At 41.4% G+C, this 19,432-nt stretch overlaps 1 protein-coding gene across 5 annotated transcripts in view; it reads right to left on the bottom strand.

Annotated features, from left to right (window-relative positions):
* Nucleotides 1–19,432, bottom strand: part of PLEKHM3 (pleckstrin homology domain containing M3) — an 84,151-nt gene that overhangs the window by 16,946 nt on the left and 47,773 nt on the right. For 4 of the 5 annotated variants that reach the window (XM_069022198.1, XM_069022200.1, XM_069022197.1 and 1 more), the window contains 2 exons: nt 18,948–19,011; nt 1,798–1,955 (listed from right to left, as the gene is read on the bottom strand). In XM_069022198.1, the coding sequence (XP_068878299.1) occupies nt 1,798–1,955; nt 18,948–19,011 (222 nt within the window). Of the gene's footprint in view, nt 1–251; nt 1,675–1,797; nt 1,956–18,947; nt 19,012–19,432 lie in introns of those variants that run through there. The other variant, XM_069022202.1, reaches the window with a different exon arrangement.

The raw sequence follows: 19,432 nt of genomic DNA, 5'->3' as shown, positions 1-19,432 counted from the left end.
GTAGTAATGAGATGAGAAAACTAACTAGGAAGGGAAATAAAAAATGCTGGGGATAAAAACAAGGTTCACAAGGAATAATAAAAAATTCACAAGGAATAATAAAAAATGCTGGGGATAAAAACAAGGTTCACAAGGTTCACAAGGAATACAAAAGGACTAAGCAGAATGACAAAATAAGAAAGAGAAATATTGGAGAACCTTGCATGCTGATTGTGTTTTAATTAAAACCATTAACAAAGACCACTGTCCTTGGCATGACATCAACCATAACTTCACATTTGTGAAACATGAACCAAAGTCCTTTCTGGCTTCTAATTCACATAAAAACAGGGGCTAGAGCAGCTTCTGTTGCCTTGTGCTGCTGACAAATTCTATTTGATTCCAGAAGGTTTTAAACTCTGTATTTGCAAGGTATGTCTGATCTCAGCTGAAGGGCGGGAAAACATTATACACCCAATAATATTTTTGTGACCAAAAATCCCCCAGACAAATCAAATTTTAAAGTAAACTTGCCTTCCCAAATGTTCCTTCACATTCTCATTAATCTTTCGGGAGTATCTTCAGTCTCCTTTTATGCAGTCTCAAAAGACATCTTATGTTTTATGCCATCTTAGTCTTTCTTTTTAACTCAGCCTATCTCATCATGCACCCTAGATACATTTTTTCTTTAAAATTGTTTATAGAGCTTAGCTTAGCTAAACATATTGTTTAGCTTTTATCCACTGCTTTGTCAATACATTTTTTAGAATAAGACTCTGGAAAAACAATGCGCAAACAATCTTTGAAACTCAGACCAGACTGAAAATCCCTTAAGAGTAATCCTTGGTTACTTGTAATTTAACATCTTTGTGCATGCAAGGAAATCAGATTCTTAACAAACCCTTTTAATCGGCTGGTCCCAATTGTTTCCAAAAGTGGGTCCTTGATTTTTTCCCCCTTTCAAATGTACACTTTAGAGAACAAATTACAATGACTGTATTTGAAACAGTCAAAAAAATACTTATCTGTGGAGGAATGATGTGCTCTCAGATATACTGTCTTTATGTTAAGGATGGAAAAAAATATATCTCCTTTATTCAAAATCCAAGACACTACTGAAAAAGAGTAGTAACACTGCTGTGTTGCCAAGTCTGCTTTGGCTTCCTGTATTTTGCTTCTAGGTTTTCCATGTGACTCCTGTCCCTGACCTGGCATCCAGTACTCTACATGATGTGAAATAAAGTTTCTTTTGTTTATTTTAGGACTGGCATACACTTATACTAACTTTGTAGTCACCTGAGAATATCAATGTCATTAAAAAACCAACTTGCATACACAGGCACAGAGGAATAAGCAGATAGAGAGCAGAGCACTAGCCATAACATTTCATGGGAAAGACACTTCAGAATAGATGGTCATTGCTTTATAATGGATGATCCCAGTACATTATGGGCCCAGTGACACCAGAGAACAGAAAGATGTCTGTGATAACTCCAGAGAAGTCATTTGGCTTTTCAGGACACTTTGCAAACTCAGAAGAACTTCAGATAAATCACACTGTGTGATGATATTGGGGACTCTTCCCTTTTTGAACAGCTATTCTGAGACTTACAGGGCTTTGGGAAGTAGCACTTCTCATTTGTTTCCACGTCTGTTCATGGTGGCCTCCCTGGAGCAGTGATCTACTGTAGCTGCCTAGAAATGTGCATTAGGGGAATCTAGTCCCTAATTCTTTAAATAAAAGGTCATGAGGCTGAGAATCCTCAAGGCTTTAACACTCAAATCAAATGTATGACTGACATTACCACAGTGGAGTACCTGCTTGTAGAAATGTCCTCAAAGGGGTAAAGGATTTCTCCATTGTTGCAAATCTCACAGATGAAACCCTTTTGGCTACAAAGGCTGCAGCTGTACACGTGAGAGGTGGCAAACTTGATCACCTTCCCCAAGAAAGGAGCCATCTTTCCTTCAATAACCTGGAATGAGAAGACAATATTGAATGAACCTCCCTAGAAATAACCAGAATGCCCTGAAGGACTGAGATAGTATTTATTACTACAGAAATACAGCTACGTGCTGTTGGTTAAAACTGTAGGAAAGTTACTTCCCAACAATTGTAGCTCCACGGAAACACAAGTGACAATAGTAGTCAATAAACCAACAATGATCTGAACATGAAAAGTAACTTACTAACCCTTTGTAAGTTTCTACATGGCAATAATATAAAACATTAGTAGTCATTTTAAGTACAACGATGCATTCATACAATAAGGTACAAATAAGTAAATAGGAAAGGAGTTTAAGGCTTCCACATGATCTCTGACAGCTACAAACACTGCCTTACAATTTTGCCTTCTTTTTACTTTTTATGCACATATTGCAGTTTTGTTTTTGTTTCTTTTCCTCCAAAGTACAAGTTTTTTGCATGTATTTTGTGAACAGAGTCCTGGCTTTAGTCCTTTAGTAGGACTGTGGTTCCCATTGAAAACCATTCAAATATAATGTTCTGCTCCTTGCCAAAATGAGTAACTTCTTAGCAAAAGTCTTGAAGAGGAACTGTTTTTGTTGTTTTTTGGTTTTTTTTACCTTTACTGCCCAGTTCTCAAATCAAGAAGTCCCAGAGAATCCTGCTAGACCATCAGAAGTGATTAGCACTCCTTGTGTTGGTGTGGAAAAAATGGCCAAGCCATATACATTAAACTGCTAACCACAACACTCATCTAAATTTGTGACTTGGAGACAATGCCCCAATAAGGGGTGCTATTCAGGCAAAATACTTTCCATTCAGATCAAACTTCTAGAAACTTTAAGGAATTCTGCTGCTGTAGGGAATAATGAAGATGGAATAAGGCCCTAAGTGTATATTCTTCTCTCCGAGGCTTCCTGTGGTCTGAATGGCAGCTTGCCAGATTAGTGATAGAAATGTGTCATGGGATTTGATAGCAAGCTCCTGTTAAAAGGAAAAAGAATGTAGTAATTGCTGACTGAAGACTTGCACAGGGTTGTGCCCTGAAACCCAAGAGTGGGGAGTTTTACACTCAAAAGAGTGTCAGACTCAGTTCAGGCACCCCTTCCCTAAATATGGTAACACACCACTTGTAATTTGGGTTTAGTGTAAACAAATCTAGAGAAAGCAGAGACATCCAGGCAGAGAAGAACAACAGAGAGTCTGGAAGCAAATGCCAGGTAGTAAGGAAATAAATTTGTGTTCCAGGGCAACTTCCTGCCCACTAGCCAAGAAAGCCACTACTCACAAGTACACCTGGAAAAGGAGGTGCCTGGGGGGAGTACTGGTGTTGATGGCATGGAATGGCATGGGCTGAAATGTGCCCTTTCTTTGCCTTCAGCTCCAGCCTGCTAACAACACCTGCAACAACAGGAAGCAGCAATGTTATTGCTACTACTGCAGATAGGACATCTGCTCATGTCAGAGGAAAAATGACGTTCCTATTGCATCCTGGTATAGGAAGATCCCCTTCAACCACAATATAAACAATGCAGAGAAGCTGCTGCATGAAATATGAAAATGAAGCCATAGTTCAAGGTAGTGATACTGCTAACCTTCTAACAGATGGTCAGAAGTTAATTTAGCTCCCCTGGGCTGGGGTTTGTTTTTCACTTTGAAGGAAGAAATATTTTGCTTGCAGACTCCACAGTTACAGAGGGTCTGAAAGCCACACAAGCTGAGAGTAGGGGAAAGACACAGAAGTTGACAATATTCAATAAACAGAAAGAAAGCAAGAGTGAAGCCACCCAGCTAGTGACAAGGCTACAATCACCCTCCAAAAACTCACTTTAGGCACTAATAGATGAAGTACATGTACAAAGATAATAAATAAACCACAGTGCATACAAATTTTCCAGAGAATTTTTGCGCTATAGCAGCCACCTCGGGCCACAAGTGCTCAGCTTAAAATGCCAGGCTAAAGAAACACTGCAAACAAACTCTCTAAATCTGAACTAATGTCACTGTCAGCAATGATTTAAAAGTTGAATCTCTGAATTGAAGTAACATTTTATATAATGTAATAAACACAATCATCATAATCTATTACCTTCCTAAGCACTGAGGGAGAATTTAAGACTGTACAAGGAACAAAAGCTTTCCTGTGCTGAAGAGTTCACAACCTAAGCAAGACGCATCGAGTGGGTAGCTGCCCTGAGGAGACAGCATTATTTGTCCCTCTTTATTTATTTATTTGTATGGCTTGTAGCACTGTAGTGGGTGGGCTTGTTACTCTGGCCACTGCAGACATACAAAGAAGATGGTATCTTCAAAGAGCCATGCATGCCAATTTTGCAATGTGAATTACAGGCCATTTTACTGCATTATAGAAGGAAGACAAAATGCAGCATCAAATCGATGTTATCACTGGCTTTAGCATCTGTAAATTTTGTGTTATTTTGTTTCATCAGAGACCTCAAGGCTCTATGCACAGGATGATTTTTCCTTGCAGTCTTCTCTCATTCTTGTTTGTAGCTAATAAGAATAAAATCTTCATCTCCATTTATGCTAGGCAAGCAGAAAGGAAGACTTCTACTTGCTGTCCCAAGTCTACTTGCTGTCTACTCAGTGTTTTGTGGTAACAGTTCTGCAGTGAATGTTTTATGGCTTGGGAAAAAGAGCACAGAACATGTAATCAAAGGTGTCAAAACTTCCCCTGTGACGGCCAGAGGTCCAGAGTCAGTCAGTTTAGACATCCCAGAACCATGATGGAAGAGTCCCAGGATGTTCCCAGTTGATGCTAGAATCTGATTTTGAGTTTCAAGGAAACACAACTGATTAAAGAATAGAAGTGCGATAGTCAAATGTAATGCATTATCCAGGTATCATGGAAATTATGGGAGGAAAAGGAAGACCTCAAGAGGCTGTCTTGGCAGAACCACTAATAATTATATCGCTCTTTACAGCTCTATCTGTTCCTAAAGCCTTTCAGTGATGAAGACTTCACAGCCCCCATGCAGTCTAATCCAGCACACGTCTGTTCTCACTGCTGGAGTCACTCCTAAGCTTTGACCTGAACCTTTCCTAAGAACATTTCAGTTTACAAAACAGAGAAACTGTGAAATTACACACTACAATCTGCAGAAAAGTACATCACATTTCAGAAGTGTGGCAATTTAGCACAAAAACTAAGTTAAGAGTACACCAAAGGAACAGAAAGCAAAATTTTCACCCTTGACTTATCCCTTTAACATAGGGGATGTCTCAGCACACACTTGGCAAGGGCTTAAAAATATATCCCTGTCTGTTAAAAAGAAAAAAGCAACAAGCTTAAAACAAATTAAAATTTTGCTGAGTTCAGCTTCTCTTCTACCTACAGCACACATAAAGAGCAAAGTCTGTTTTCTAATCCAAATTCTTTGTAGAGCAAGCAATTGTTTAAATGGTCAAAACTATGGGTGAGAGGTAATTAATGATGGCATCCCAGTCAGCAATTGACAGAGGGTACAATGCAGCTTTTTCTTCCTTAACTGGTCAAGGACTCCATCCCAACATCATTGTGGACATAAGAGCCATGCTGTACCCAGAATATACTGGTGTACCCTACTTGGTGACAACAGAAGGAAAACAGTTGTGTCCAGAGGTCCAAAGCAAGTTGTGTCCCTGAACAGCCCTAGTGCTCAGATGAGAATCACTGTTCATCTCTCTGCATCAGGAAAATCATTTCTCTAAGCTTCCACAAGACAGAAAGCCACGGCTTTGCACACAGCAGCTCCTGTGTGTGTCATGTTAAGAATTGTATAAAAATACACACCCACATGTGCATACAAAAAAGCCAGGCCCTGCCCTCAAAGCACTTACAGCTTAAACCAACAAAGCAAACACTGCTTTTTACAGTAACTGCCACATATCTCCCACCTGAAATGGGACAAGCTGTGTTTTGGATGAGCCTCCCATACAGGCTCCCTGCCCACACTGCAGAGAGCATCCCTCTGGCCAGAGTTTGCAGCTGCAGGTGCCACAGCTGCCAGGGAAAGGAGAGGAGAAGCCAGGAAATCCAGCAGGAGCAGCTACATGCCCCACTGCCCAGCCTCCTGCACCTGGCTTGGGAAAGCACAAGCTGTACTGGAAAGCAAGAGGGGAAGGCAGAGACTTGTCTGCAGCAATGGCAGAAACAAAACGGGTACACAGTATCTGAACACGTGCTGAAAGGGTGGTGACACAATTATTTTAGATGATTTCTGAAACAGAGGCTTCTCATACAAGTCAAAGCTATGAATAAAGGTAACTCAAACTTTCTTCTAGGCATATCTTTGTGCTACTGTTCAGTTGGGGAGCAGTATAATTCTGAAGAAAGAGTTGCTCAGAATGAGTGAGGTGAGGGGGAAATACAGGGACTGCCAAACACCAGCAGACAAACCAATGCTGGCAAAGGCTGCGAGAGTCTTGTGCAGTGGGAAGACAGGACACACGCACTGTGTTATGTGTTTCCTGACTCACCAGGAAGACAGAAGATAAAAGGCAGTGGTGGTTATGGTGCAAGTTGAAGTCCCTTTGGATGTATCACATTAATATGATTATGAGGGCAATGTGTGATCAGTCAAAGTTTAACTATGTGTCAGGAGGGCTGCTGGCCCCCAGAGGTTTCCTGATCCATCTATTCAAAGACTGGAAGCTACTCATAGTTCCCTTGCTCTATCAAGGTGATGTTTTCACAAACAAATGGGCAGCCAGCTCTCCCAGAAAACAAGAACTGCAAAGGCCATAGACCAGAGTATCCTCCAAGACAGAGAAACCCTCCTGAGTGGCCCACTGTGCGCACAACAGGGCTGTTGTTCACAGACAACTTTCAAAAGCAGTGGGTGTTTCCCAGGGGCCTCTGACTGGTGTCCCTGTGTCCGACCTTCACAACGCATTTCTGAGCCCACAACTCTGCCCTGCACTGGAGGAGAGGAGGTCCCCTCATCTTTGACACAGGCTGAGTTACAGCTCTGTCCTGACCCTCATCCCAGCTCCCTGGGCCGAGCACAGTGCTGGCAGAAGTCCACCTCTGAAGGCCCCACTGCCCAGCCCCAGCATTGTCACTATGCAGCACAAACCCCCAGCCCCCATTACACACAGCAGAGAAGTCGAGTCACTTTGTCTTGCCTTTTCAGTCAACAAAGACTCCTTGTATGAGAACCTACTTACCAGCATGAAGGAGGGTTGCACAAACCAGTCCCATGGGAGAGCAATGTAGTGAACATGGTGTTGCAATGTATGTTTTCATATTAAAAAACCAAACTAGAAAAGTGGCCAAGGAAACAGTGGCAAAACTTCTCAAGTCTGTTGAGAGTTTTAACCCAGAGAGATGGTATCCTAAACTCATGACTTATAAAAACTTTCTGTTTGGGAAACAGAGCAAGACCAAAAACTAGGCATGAAAAAACCCTATCACAGAATTAGAGCTTGTTCCAGTTCCTGAGAGTTGTTCAAATTAGAAAAGACATTAATAGAAGTCTCTGGCCGGGACTAACTGAAAAGCAATCAAATACTGATCGGACAAGGCAAGCATGGAAGACCCCTCCAAACTCAGACTGGGTTGTTTCCAAAGATGTAATATCCCAACAACTTTAGGGGGAACTAGGGGACAGATGTGTAGAAACAGAAGGACAAATGAGTTAGCTGTAATCCACTGTTGCTTCAAGTAACACCTCCAATAGCCTTCCACCCACCTATTAGATCAGGGCCACAGAAATACCTGAACTTTGCATCATGGCCACATAAATCAGTACTGAAATCTATCAGATGTGATGAACTTTCTGGACAGGAAAGAAAAAACAGTTTTCAGACATTTCTGAGAGCAGTGAGTGTTTTGAGGGCAGGGCTTCTGTCAGCAACACTAGCTAAGAAGCAAAAGGTACTGAGTAAGACCTCCATCCCTGCAGGAGCCTATGTTGAGAATTTGAGTGAGAGTCATCGAAACGCCTACTTCGTGCATTTTTACCAACTTCTAAAAGTGTAGTAGATGTTTACATAGCATGGAGATCATAAATACCTTTGATCACCTACATTAGGACTGTCAGAACAGACAGTAAAGGGAATACAGCTTGCTGAGCTTTCAGATACACTGTTCTGCTCAATGTGAGACACTGCCAAGGTTAAGAAGTCCAGATTCTCAACAGTGTCATGGTATATTACAACCACATAAAGTGTTTCTGGATTAAAATAGTTTTTAAATTAAATTTGCTACTCTGAGTAATTCCTACCATACGATAATAAAAGTACAATCTGCCACAGTCTAAACAAAACAATCCTTTATTAGGATCCAAGATAATGGAGAATCAACAGATGAAGGATATTTTAATGGAAGCCATCCAGAAACTAAGAGTAGGAGGATATATCTACACACATCTCTGGGTAGATACTCTGCCAGCTTTGGCACAAGGGGCAATCAAGCAGAGGCATCATGTAACAGTGTGCCTGGGAACACTGTCACTTCACTGTGCCTAAGTGATCAGGGAATAAACACTGAGACGGGAACTTGTGAAACCTCCCCAGCACTCCTGAATCCTGAGACTGAGACCTGCAATTTCCTCATGTACCAGAAGCACTGGAGGAAACCCTCGTTAATATCCTCATAAAAGAGAACCTGCTGCTACTGCTCTGCTTAAGAGCCTGGCCACCAGGGTTAAGTATTCCAAGTAAAGTGGTAAAAATACCGTGAAACTCAGGTTCTGTATTCCTGCCACTGTGAGACAAGCTAAATTTGCCAAATGGCTTTGTGACCCCACCCTTGTAAATCAGCTTGTTAATCATTATTGTCATAGAGGTGATAAAGTTGTTTTATGAGCCAACACTGAAGCAGTAACATTAACTACTTATGCAGGGGCTGGTGTATTTCTCTGCAGATAACATTTATTAGAAGGCACTCTCTTTAAAGACACAGGTTTGCTTCAAAACCTCTTTTTGGTGCACTGAGCAATCCATTCCTCTTATTCTTCCAGTCTGATCTACATGTCAGGCACAAGTGATGTCTGGAGGGTATGGGTTAAGCGATATGAAATCCCTAAAACACCTTGAACTACAGGTTCAAATCTAAATTGGATTGTCCTGGCCTCTCCTCCTGCCAGAACAAAATTTATGATTATTTCTCAAGGCCAGACACACACTTGGCTCTGAGAGACAGACATAGACAGAATGTGCCAGGAGGCACTGATGCAATGCAGAAGAGACATGAAAGGCCAAGAGGCACTGAGAAAACAGAAGGGGTGGTGGACACGAAACTCACGATCCCCAATTATGTAAATTGAAGAGATAGAAAGTACTCTAGTTCACAGGAATAATGTCACAAGCATGTCTGGCAGAAGGAAGCTACCTGAAGGAGCAGTCAACAATTGTGCACAGCCTTCCACCATCCTCTAAAGACAATGTTTCTGCCCCCACTGGTTGTTTTCTTTCTACCTCTCCAGAAACATCTAGTTTGAATCCGGCCTTTTCCTAGGTAAGCTCCAGCCTTCCCTAGACTTTAAAGCATCACAGAGAACATGCTTCCTGGACTAAATGAAAGGGCAGATAAAATATCCTGAACAGACTGTCTTCAATTCGCCACTTGGATGCTCACCACCCTCCAAATTCCACCGGTGGAAGCTTTGTAGAGGAGGACTAAAGGCTCAATAATCTTTCTTCACCTCCAGGACAGGTGAGACACATGCTTTTAAAAAAACTAGCAATGATACAAGAAAAAACACCTTCAGAAACCTCCAGTTCGTTCCTCACCCTCCAGCACAACCAAAATGACTGTCTGATTTGTTTGAGAGCTTCTCAACAAGAGAGATCCCACAACAGGCCAGTGCTCAGAAAAGCCAGAAAGTTGGTCCTAATGCCTGCCTTGGATTTCTTTTGCTTCAGTCAGCTATCTTTACTCTGCACTCTACCTCCTATCCTTACACTGCAACATCTGTTTCAGAAACTTTTTTCTGACAAACTCTCTTGTCTGTCACAGGTAATCTCTGTCACAAGCCAGGACGAGCAAAAGCGGACTGGGGCTGCAGGCAATATACAATGGTTGCCTTTATCCATTTGTTTACTGGAGAACAAACAGGTATTCCCTGCATTCATTAAACATGGAAGCTGGGCATTAAAGCTGAAAGGGTAAATGGAATCTCTGCCCCATGAAGATTTCAGTGGGGTCAGGATTTCTGTGATAAAAACACAGACTCAGAGACGAGCGTGCTACAATGTGCTTAGCTAAGGATAATGCAAGTTGCAGAGAAAATAAAGGGAAAACATTCCCTGGCTGGGAAGTTCCTAGTCATTTATATCTAGGGAACAGACAATGCTTGTGGACTGCTAATTTCCTTGAGGATTTTTTCTCTTCCGTTGGCCAGATTCTTAACACCACAAATTCTTGTTATGATTTCAATGCACAATTAATCTTTCGCTCAAAGGAAAGGGAAATGGAAGGAGGAAGGATGATCATGAGGTAAAAGTTGCAGAGAGGCAGATAGCAGATCTTAGGTCTGCCCCATCTTTTGTGCAATATACTAGTCAGCTGGCTTTCCTTGCTCCATTTTGACTCCCAGTCATCTCTTTCAGACTGCCCGTCTTGTTTATTTAAATTACAGGTGATCTAAGGCAAGAATGATCTCTTACTATTTGTGTGCACACACATTAGAATCAGTCACTGTGCACTGCTATAAAACAAATTTTAAAAGAACACAGCAGTAACTTTAGAAGAGCCCCATCTTCTGTTGCAACAGGCATGCTGTGGGCCACAATCCCAACTCCCAAAAGCAACAGTGATACACCCCACCCTCTCTCTCCTCTTCCCTCTACACCCTTTGCAGGTCCCTCGATGTCCCAAAAGCCTGTTCAGCCTGTGGTACAGGTGACAGCAGGGTGGGCAGGAGCAGGCAGGGCCAGGGACTCTGTTCACCCACTGCTGACACCAGTGCACATTGTGCCACGCTAACTCATCACCCACACAGGGCAGAGAGCAACCTGAAAGGAAACCTTGCAATAAACACTGCAAGGAACAAAAAGAACCCCACAAAACCAACTGCCAAATAAATCAAGCTAAAGCAGAGCAGACTAAATGAGTGAGATTTGAATAAACAGAAGTCAGAAGCCCCCTTTGACTTGTTTGCACCAGGCAGTCTGTCTGCACTGATGGCAGAGCCATTTGCTGTTCATGGTCCTTCCAGAGTAAACCCCTCAATATGTTGCACTTTAGTTTGGTATTAAACACAATATTCCACATATTCCAGATATTCCACAAATTAGCCCCTAACTAGAACAGGCACTGGGAAGAGGAAGAAATACCAGGTCAAGAGCAAACACTGCTAATCTGTGACAAGCACACATAGGCAGGGGGCAAGGTGACGATGGAGTTTTACATTGGCTGGGGGAAAGGAAAAACAAACTGGTGACAGTTCAAGTGAATTTATAGCAGGAGATGGAGAGGATGACAAGGTTCCTCCAAGCCCTCCCCTACTGTTCTCATTGAAAGGAAGAAATGCCAGAAATTTCAGCAGGTCTCTGGATACAAGCTGGCACAAGTACGGAGGAGATGGAATTGTCTCAGTATAAACAACATGCCTGGAAATCACCTGTGCCAGCTCTGCAATAAGGCTCACATTTACTGTGTTTCAATCGTCTTTCCTCCTTACTCTTTCCCTCAAGGTTTCCAGGCAGCTACATGTCCATTTTGTCACACCCCAAGTTCTCCTGATCTTGTTGCAGGGATGAATTATAGGTTGTTTTAAGAAAAAGGTATTCAAGCAAAGGTTAAAGGCTGTTCTAACCAAACAGGGTTGAAAGAGTACCAGGAATTTGGCTGGTAGAGAACAGAAAGCACTTTACTTAGCTTAAAAACATACGTGACTCTAACTACAGAAGCAAATATGCATTCAGGCAGAGAGTATATATACGCTTTTTTTTAAGATTAAACAGGCAATTGCATGCAGAGATATTAACTGACTCTACATGCCCACTGAGCAATATGTTATTTCATGAGTGATAGCACAAAATTAGAAACTTTCCTGCCTTGCTTAGGACTGGATCTGGGCATTTCAAGGAGTCCTCTGAAGGATTTAGAACAAGAAAGCAACATACCAAGAAAATGGCTATGGCTACTCTGAAAAAAACCTCAGTGAGTACAAAGTATATTCAGAAGAAAAATCTAAAAAAAAGTTCTTCTCTCATCCAAGCAGATAGCCCTGAGCCAGTATTTTATTTATTGGGAATCTGGTTTCTTGGGATATTAGTCCTGAAGGAACACCCAGCTGGCTCTCCCAAATCATAATTTTACGTGAAGTAGAGCAGTCAGTTCAGAGCCCAATCTTTCACACTGCTAACCTGCATCTCCAGTACTGGGCTTTTCATTCTGCACAGCAGAAAATAACAGAATAAACCTGTTTAGCACAAAGCAGTAGAAAAGGGGTAACTTATATTACTGCTGCCACTTCTGTGAGCTAAAAAAAATTGAAATATCTCTGGAGATCTCAACTCAAAAGTTCCTGCAAACCACTGGCACCACTACTGGGTCATTTTAAACAGAGTTTCATTTTAAAAAGCCACACTTACCCAAGTGACCTAGATTACATATTCACATGGAAAAGGACCACAAGTATTTAACAGACCCTGTTAAAAATTATGGTTTCACACAGTGCAGGAACCAGTCCTACTATTAAAAATATCCACTAACAATCTTGCTAGATCTCTAGACTTTGCCTGCAATACCTAATTCAGATGAACTTGTCTTTCTGACAGCCACCTGCCAAAATGCTCCCAGCCAGGTCTCCATCCCTGAGCCTGGCTGGCTCTGCCATGCTCTCTGCCTGACCATGAGCCACTCTGAATGACGGCAACTCCCTTCCCCAGCAGAGCTGAGGTAAAAAGGAAACGCCAGTATGATCATTGCCATTACCACTAATTGTAACCAGAGCTGTCAGCACTTTGGGGGATTACACACACACCAGGAATATCAGCTAACCTGAAGCTTCCTGTTCTGCTGAAAGGCAGCTCAGTGCTGGCAAACTCCAGGGAGTGACAGAAATAAATGATGTGCCAGGTACTTTAGGATGACCCTGCTTGAGCAGGGAGGTTGGACCAGATGACACAATGTGGTGCTTCCAACCTCACCCATTCTGTGATTCTATGATAAAGGAGCCACAGCCACAGGAAAGCAGACAAGCTGTTTAACTGCTGCTTTGCTATCAGATCTTTTAATACTTACAAAGATGTATATTGTGTGTTTTTCCCATCCTAGGACTATTTCCATATTCCTCTGCTAATACAGTTACTCTAGAACACTGTCAATCAGGCACAGGTCATAAAGGATGTCAGCTATTAACATTTTGCCATTGTGGTCCAAGATCTTTACAGAGTTCATGTAGAGAACTATCTAGTATTATTATACTGGTAGTAACACACTGCAGGACTTGCACCTCTGTCACACATGCTTGCTTGGGAGGCTGGGGATGGGAACCAATGTTTTCCCAACAGTGCTGAACTCTGAACTGTGGCAGCTATGACACAGATGCAGTGCCTGGCATTTTGCTGCCCTTGTTGAGCACAGTCAATTCCCACAGAACTGTGATGAACAAATCTTCAGTCATCTCAGCACAGGCAGGCCTGCCCAAAACCTAATTCTCCTTCTCATTTGCCACCTCCTGCCCCTCAAGCAGAAAAAGGGCTTGCCTAAAATTAAAAGGATCTGCTGGTACAGCTACATGGGTAAACCGCTTTGGTAAATAAAAGTTTAAGATGATACAGCTTATATTGGATCACTGAATGAAACAAATGACAGCAACAGACTTTCTCACTGATATAACTGAGTTTGCACTAATGCTTTCACAGGCACAGCTATATCCACTAAGAGCACAGGGGTGTTTGTGATGTACCTAACTCAGTAATGCTTCTAGAACTAGAGGAAGCCTGAAGTATCTTAGCCAAACCCCATTTTTTTCAATCAATACAGCCACATGCATAGGCATGTGGGTTAGACGCTACATTGCATCCTTTTAATGCATGAATAAAAAGGAACTGCTGGGCAGAGACACCACCACTGATGGGCTGGGAATTCATCAGGCTGCATGTTACAAATCTATACTAAGCATTTATCAGCAACTGATAACTGAGGACTGAGTTATCAGAAAAGAAGGTTTACTTCTGAAAAAACCAGCAAGTAAAAGGCAAAAGAAGTCCACATCTTGCATTCTTTGCTATTGTTGGGACTGATGAAACAACTTGTCTAAATCAACCTACAGCTTTGCATATATAAAAAAGAATAGAAAGAGCATCTCCAATCTCCTCCTTCACTTCTGTCTAGGAGGTGAAATGAAAGTACAGCGTGGGTTAAAAGCCTGGAGAAGTGAAGGATACCTAATGATTTCTTTGCTCTTCTCAGGCTTTCTGATCCTGATCTAACAATGTATTAGGCTCAAATTAGGTAGAACTTTTGTTTCATTGAAGTTCATTTTTATTCCCCATGTCTCTGTTAGGGAGCCTTATATGTGGAAAAGCTTGACCACAAACATTAAGATTTCCCAGGGAGGAATGCTTCTGTGAGACCAACAGTCCACCAAGCCTAAAATGCTACCAGGGGCTGTAGTCAGTGCTGTATGTAATCAGTGTTAAAAATGTCAGAGGAAGATGAAATCATTGATCTGTCTTGTCAATAGGGGAGATATCATCCTAATCCCTTCAGTATAGTATGTCTAGTCTGAAATCTTTTAATCCTTTTATTTTATGTACTGTAACTGTGAATATTCTCATTATGGATACTTAATCCTCTCAAAGATTATACACTTCTGGCCTCAGTGACATTAGTGTGGCATTAAGTTCCTCATACACACTGTGTTCTGCAAAGAAGCATTTCCATTAAGGATTTTTATGCGTCCCTCATACTCACTGTATGATCTGTGCCATATTATTGTGACAAAAGTGCTCTCCTGTTCATCCTTTCACTGCACTGTTCTTCACATTATTCGTAGGTTCGTCTACAGGTAGTCAGGAAAGTTGATCTGAAGTCAATAATGTTTTAATTAAATTTCAACAGATTAGTTTATCTACAATGTTAAAATGGATGAATTATACTACATTAAATCCCTGTATGGACATACACATTCAGAATGAAAATGGCCTTAATACAATTTATGTCACTTTGCTTCCAAAGTAAATGGAGATAAACCAAATGAAAGCCACTTATATTTTGAATAACAGTATTTACACAGTGATTCAATGTAATTCAACTCATCTTTTAAAATTCCCATATTTTGTCACTTCATTATTTTTCCCTGAGTGCTCCTGTGTAAACAAGTCTTCAAATTACCATCTTTTTAAACCTTCCATCTTGCTCACAATTTCCATCCCTGACATTCAGTAATTTTTGCCCTTCGGTGGATCCTTCTCATTTTACTGTATCTTTTAAAGTTGGTATAACCAGGATGAAATAATTGCCATGATTAAGAGAGATTCTACAGTAAAGACCATCACAGAATCACAGAATGGGTAAGGCCAAAAGGGACCATAGTGGGTCATCTGGTCCAACCTCCCTGCTCAAGCAGGATTATCACAGATCATGTGGCACAGAATTATGTCCAGGCAGCTCTTGAATATCTCCAGACAGGGAAAACTCCACAACCTCTGGGCAACTGGTTCCCATCCATGGTCACTGCACAGTTAAGTTCTTCCTCATGGTTTGGTGGAACTTCCTGTACATCACTGCAATAATCTTTGTACACTTGTGTATCTTGCTATTTAACATAAAAAAGAGGCAAGACACTAGTTAACTCTCTGTGGATGAACCATCCCAATTTGGAAATCACCACAACAGCCCTTTCTAGACTTTTACTTCAAAAGCTCCCATTAACATGTTATGTAGTGTAAGTAGCAAGAATTACTTTTCATAAGAAATACAAGACTCTGTCTGAGTCAGCTTTGGTCCAAACCAATGTTTAACAGTGTAAAAACTGTCAGTTTCAACAAAAGCAGCCCCATAATCACATCTGTAAAATCTGAATGGATAGTATTTAACTCCTGTTGCATGAACTCTGTCCATACACACACAAAAGCACTGATAAGTGCATTAGTACTGTCAGCAGAGAACAGAGTTCACACCTCCAGCAGGGTTAAGATGAAACTACCCTGGACTGTAACAGCACATCATGGTCTATAAGGCTAATCAATTCTTCCAATGAACTATGTCTGCTAAAACCAGCAAATTCAGGAGTGAATACTTGCTTCCTAACAAGTGGAGATCTCCCTCTTGAAAGCTTTAATTGACTGGAATAGCCCTGGATAAACCACCTAACAGAGATGCAGAGGGTTATCGGTGATGCAGGGCAGATGACACAAGCAGGGACTGGAAAGACAAGCAAGTGTAGCCAATAAGGCAGAACAGGTAAACTGTGCTGTTTGTGCCTGTTAAATCCCACTTGGTGTTTCTGCCTATTCTATCTGAACACACCTAATCAGTTATCTCATCTGCTGACACCTCCAGTGACACCAGGATTCTAAGAACATGTACCCTACGGGAATGCCCACAGATAGACTTCTGAAAACTTTAATGTAGTCCCTGGGCCTTGGTCTGCAGTGGAACCTTCTGGAGTACACATATGCATTTGTGTACACATACAAACAAAGACTGTCACTTGCTGCCTCTTTGCCTCACATCTGCACTACAAGCATTTGTTAATGACCCAAGTACTAGCAAATACCACTGCCTCGCCAGAATTTGGGAAATTTCCAAAATTAGGACCATTTTGTTCCAATTTTTTTTTTTCTGCTTTTAACCTCACAGTTAAAGTCTTCCCCACTAGAGCCCTATCCGAATGGATCCAAGCAACAACCATTCCCAGACCACCAGATAGCCCAAGTATATACTCTGCTAGATTCATAATATCTAGGCCCTGTTAAGCTTGGAAAGAGATTTCTATTGGATTTCATTTTAGAATAGTATTATAAGCTGCTTCATCTACTGGCAAATAGGCATTTCAACCTTTTTGCAACTAAGAACAGACCTCAAACACCATTTCTGAAACTCAGCTGCTTGGTAGGAAACAACCATGTTTTCTGGGATCTTTAAAGGGAATTTGGCCAGGAAACAAATCAGAATTGAGCTGAGACTAACCAGGGTAAAGGTTGCTTATATCTCCAGATTACCCCTCTCTGCTTTTCTAATTCACTCACCATGCCTTATCTTTCCATTAATCTTTAATAAACCTTTTAGTTAATTCCCCAAACACATGCAATCTACATGACAGCAGGATACAGTGCAAAAGCAGTCCATGGATATGAGGAAATAGGCAGCAGAGGAATCAAATGAGGGAAAACTTTCAGGATTAAAACTACCCAAATTGCAGGTCAGTGCAAAATGATGAGCAATTGGGAGAAAGCAGCAGTAAAGGGCAAAGCAGACAGGAGGGAGGGGCTGTTAAGTGTATTAGTATTTATCTGACCATTGGATTAATTTTCTCAATGGGGCCTTCCTGTCTTTTCCACTCTGGATCCACTTTGACAAAAACAGGCAATCTGATTTCAAACTTGGGAGCCTCTGAAATGTGGAAACCCCTCTCTATGCTGACAACAAAGATATAGCTAGATTAAAAGGTAAATGCAATTTAACCCACCCCAGCAGAAACGGTAATCAAATTATACTGCCTCTAAATATGATAAGTTTGGGACTGGGGCCCTCAGGGAAAGAGAAGGTGTCTTGCAAACACAAACACAAAGAAACATGTTAAAGGAGACTGCCAAATCAATGCATGAATTATGATTTCTACCCTCCTTCTCTCCCCCCCAGGGTGCTTGATAAGCTGCTGATTGCTTCTAAAATATCTACTACCAATGTTAGGAACTGATTAAGCAGCTTACAAAGCACTGGGGGCTAAGAGACAGGCCCACCAGGGAGACTGCAGCTCTGGAGTTAAGTAGCTTGCTTTTTCATGGCTTGATTATTAAAGATGAGATAGCAGAACATGCTGAAAAGATGTTGAAACAGTTTTAGACCTCAGGCAACTGGCCTTTTTATTTTATATATGGAATAATTTATACCCTGTGACTTCACCAGCCAACAAAAACCATGTTTCCTGTTGTTCTGTGGTCTCCAGCTCTGAGGGGCATCTGAGCTACCTCAACTTAATGTGTCAACTGAACATCCAGAACTGATTATGCTACCCATATCCTGCAAAAAAGGCACCACTAGACAAGGGAAACATAGGTGGAAGAAGCTTAAAACACTGTTTTACATGCCACTGCCAACAGTATTAGTGTGAACATGAGGTGCCCAGGTCAGCCAGCACATCTCATCTCATTGCTTCTTCCACTGTGCATCTGCAGCACATTCACCTTAGATTCCTTATCCTCTTTTTCAGCTCTTTTTTCCAAATTCTTGTTGTTTAATCTGTTACATAATAAAATTCTGCTGTTCAGGTAAATGTACTGCAAGGTGCTTGCTTAGTTCAATCAGTATCAATGCAAAGACAAATTCTGCTGGCACATTACCTCCTCCATGGTCACATCTGTCATAGTAACACTGCACAGCTCAGCTTTGTGTAGCAGGCTTGCTGACATTTTGGGGGGCGGGGGTTAGGTTTTTTCCCCCCTCTCTTGTAGCAATGCTCAGCAGACTTTGTAAATAATCATATTGCACTAGGGACTTCACAAACTTTAAAATTCCTGAATAAATACTCTTTCAAGCAAAGAAATAAATATTACTTGTCACCTGTAGGCTGAGACTTTATTGAGACTTTATCAAGCAGATGAAAAATTTCTCACAGCAAAGTTCTCTGTGCAGACTACAGTCTTCTTTCACAGTCTCCTTCCATCCCCATTTGAACACTGATGCTCTAGGCTTTCTCTCTCTCATCCTTAACCAATGCCCCTGCTAACCCATTTTTATACTAAACTACAAACCACAGAGCCAGTTTGGAAGTACAGCTATTTATGCTCTGAATAGCTAGAAGGGAAATGTACAATTAGCACTGAAGACGAGACAAGGCTTCATGTGTAACAGGTAGATTTAACTGAAGACACTTACCTGCTGAAGGTCTGCCAGAGAATAAAGATGGATTTGCTGAAGAAGATACTCTCTGGGAAAGATCCTGAAAGAGAAAATTGGATGTGTTTCACACCTTTTTGACAGGGAAACTCCAAAGTTTCCTCTCCCCACCAAATAACAGAGGAACACTGATAGAGAGAGAGAAACTGGAATTATATCACCCTCTAAGCACGAGCTGTTTTTACAGCTTTCTGCATGGGCCCAACAGTCCCACAATAGGAATGAATTCTGTGTCAGTGTCATTTTCCAATTGTCAGGTCATATACTGAGACATTAACAGCTGTTGAAAGCTCTTCCTGACCACAGATTGTGTTTCTTTGAACAATTAATGTAGTAATAAAAACAAATAACTCAAACTACACATTAGAAGTATTTCTTGTGGTTTTTAGTACAAGATTCCTGGTCTGCTACAAAGCTGTAATACTTAGTTTCAGATGTGATTTACAGTTTTGTAGCTGAAATAA

Source organism: Aphelocoma coerulescens, chromosome 7 (genome assembly GCF_041296385.1).
Source record: "Aphelocoma coerulescens isolate FSJ_1873_10779 chromosome 7, UR_Acoe_1.0, whole genome shotgun sequence".
Classification (NCBI taxonomy): domain Eukaryota; kingdom Metazoa; phylum Chordata; class Aves; order Passeriformes; family Corvidae; genus Aphelocoma; species Aphelocoma coerulescens.
This window is presented reverse-complemented; position numbering and strand designations above follow the sequence as displayed.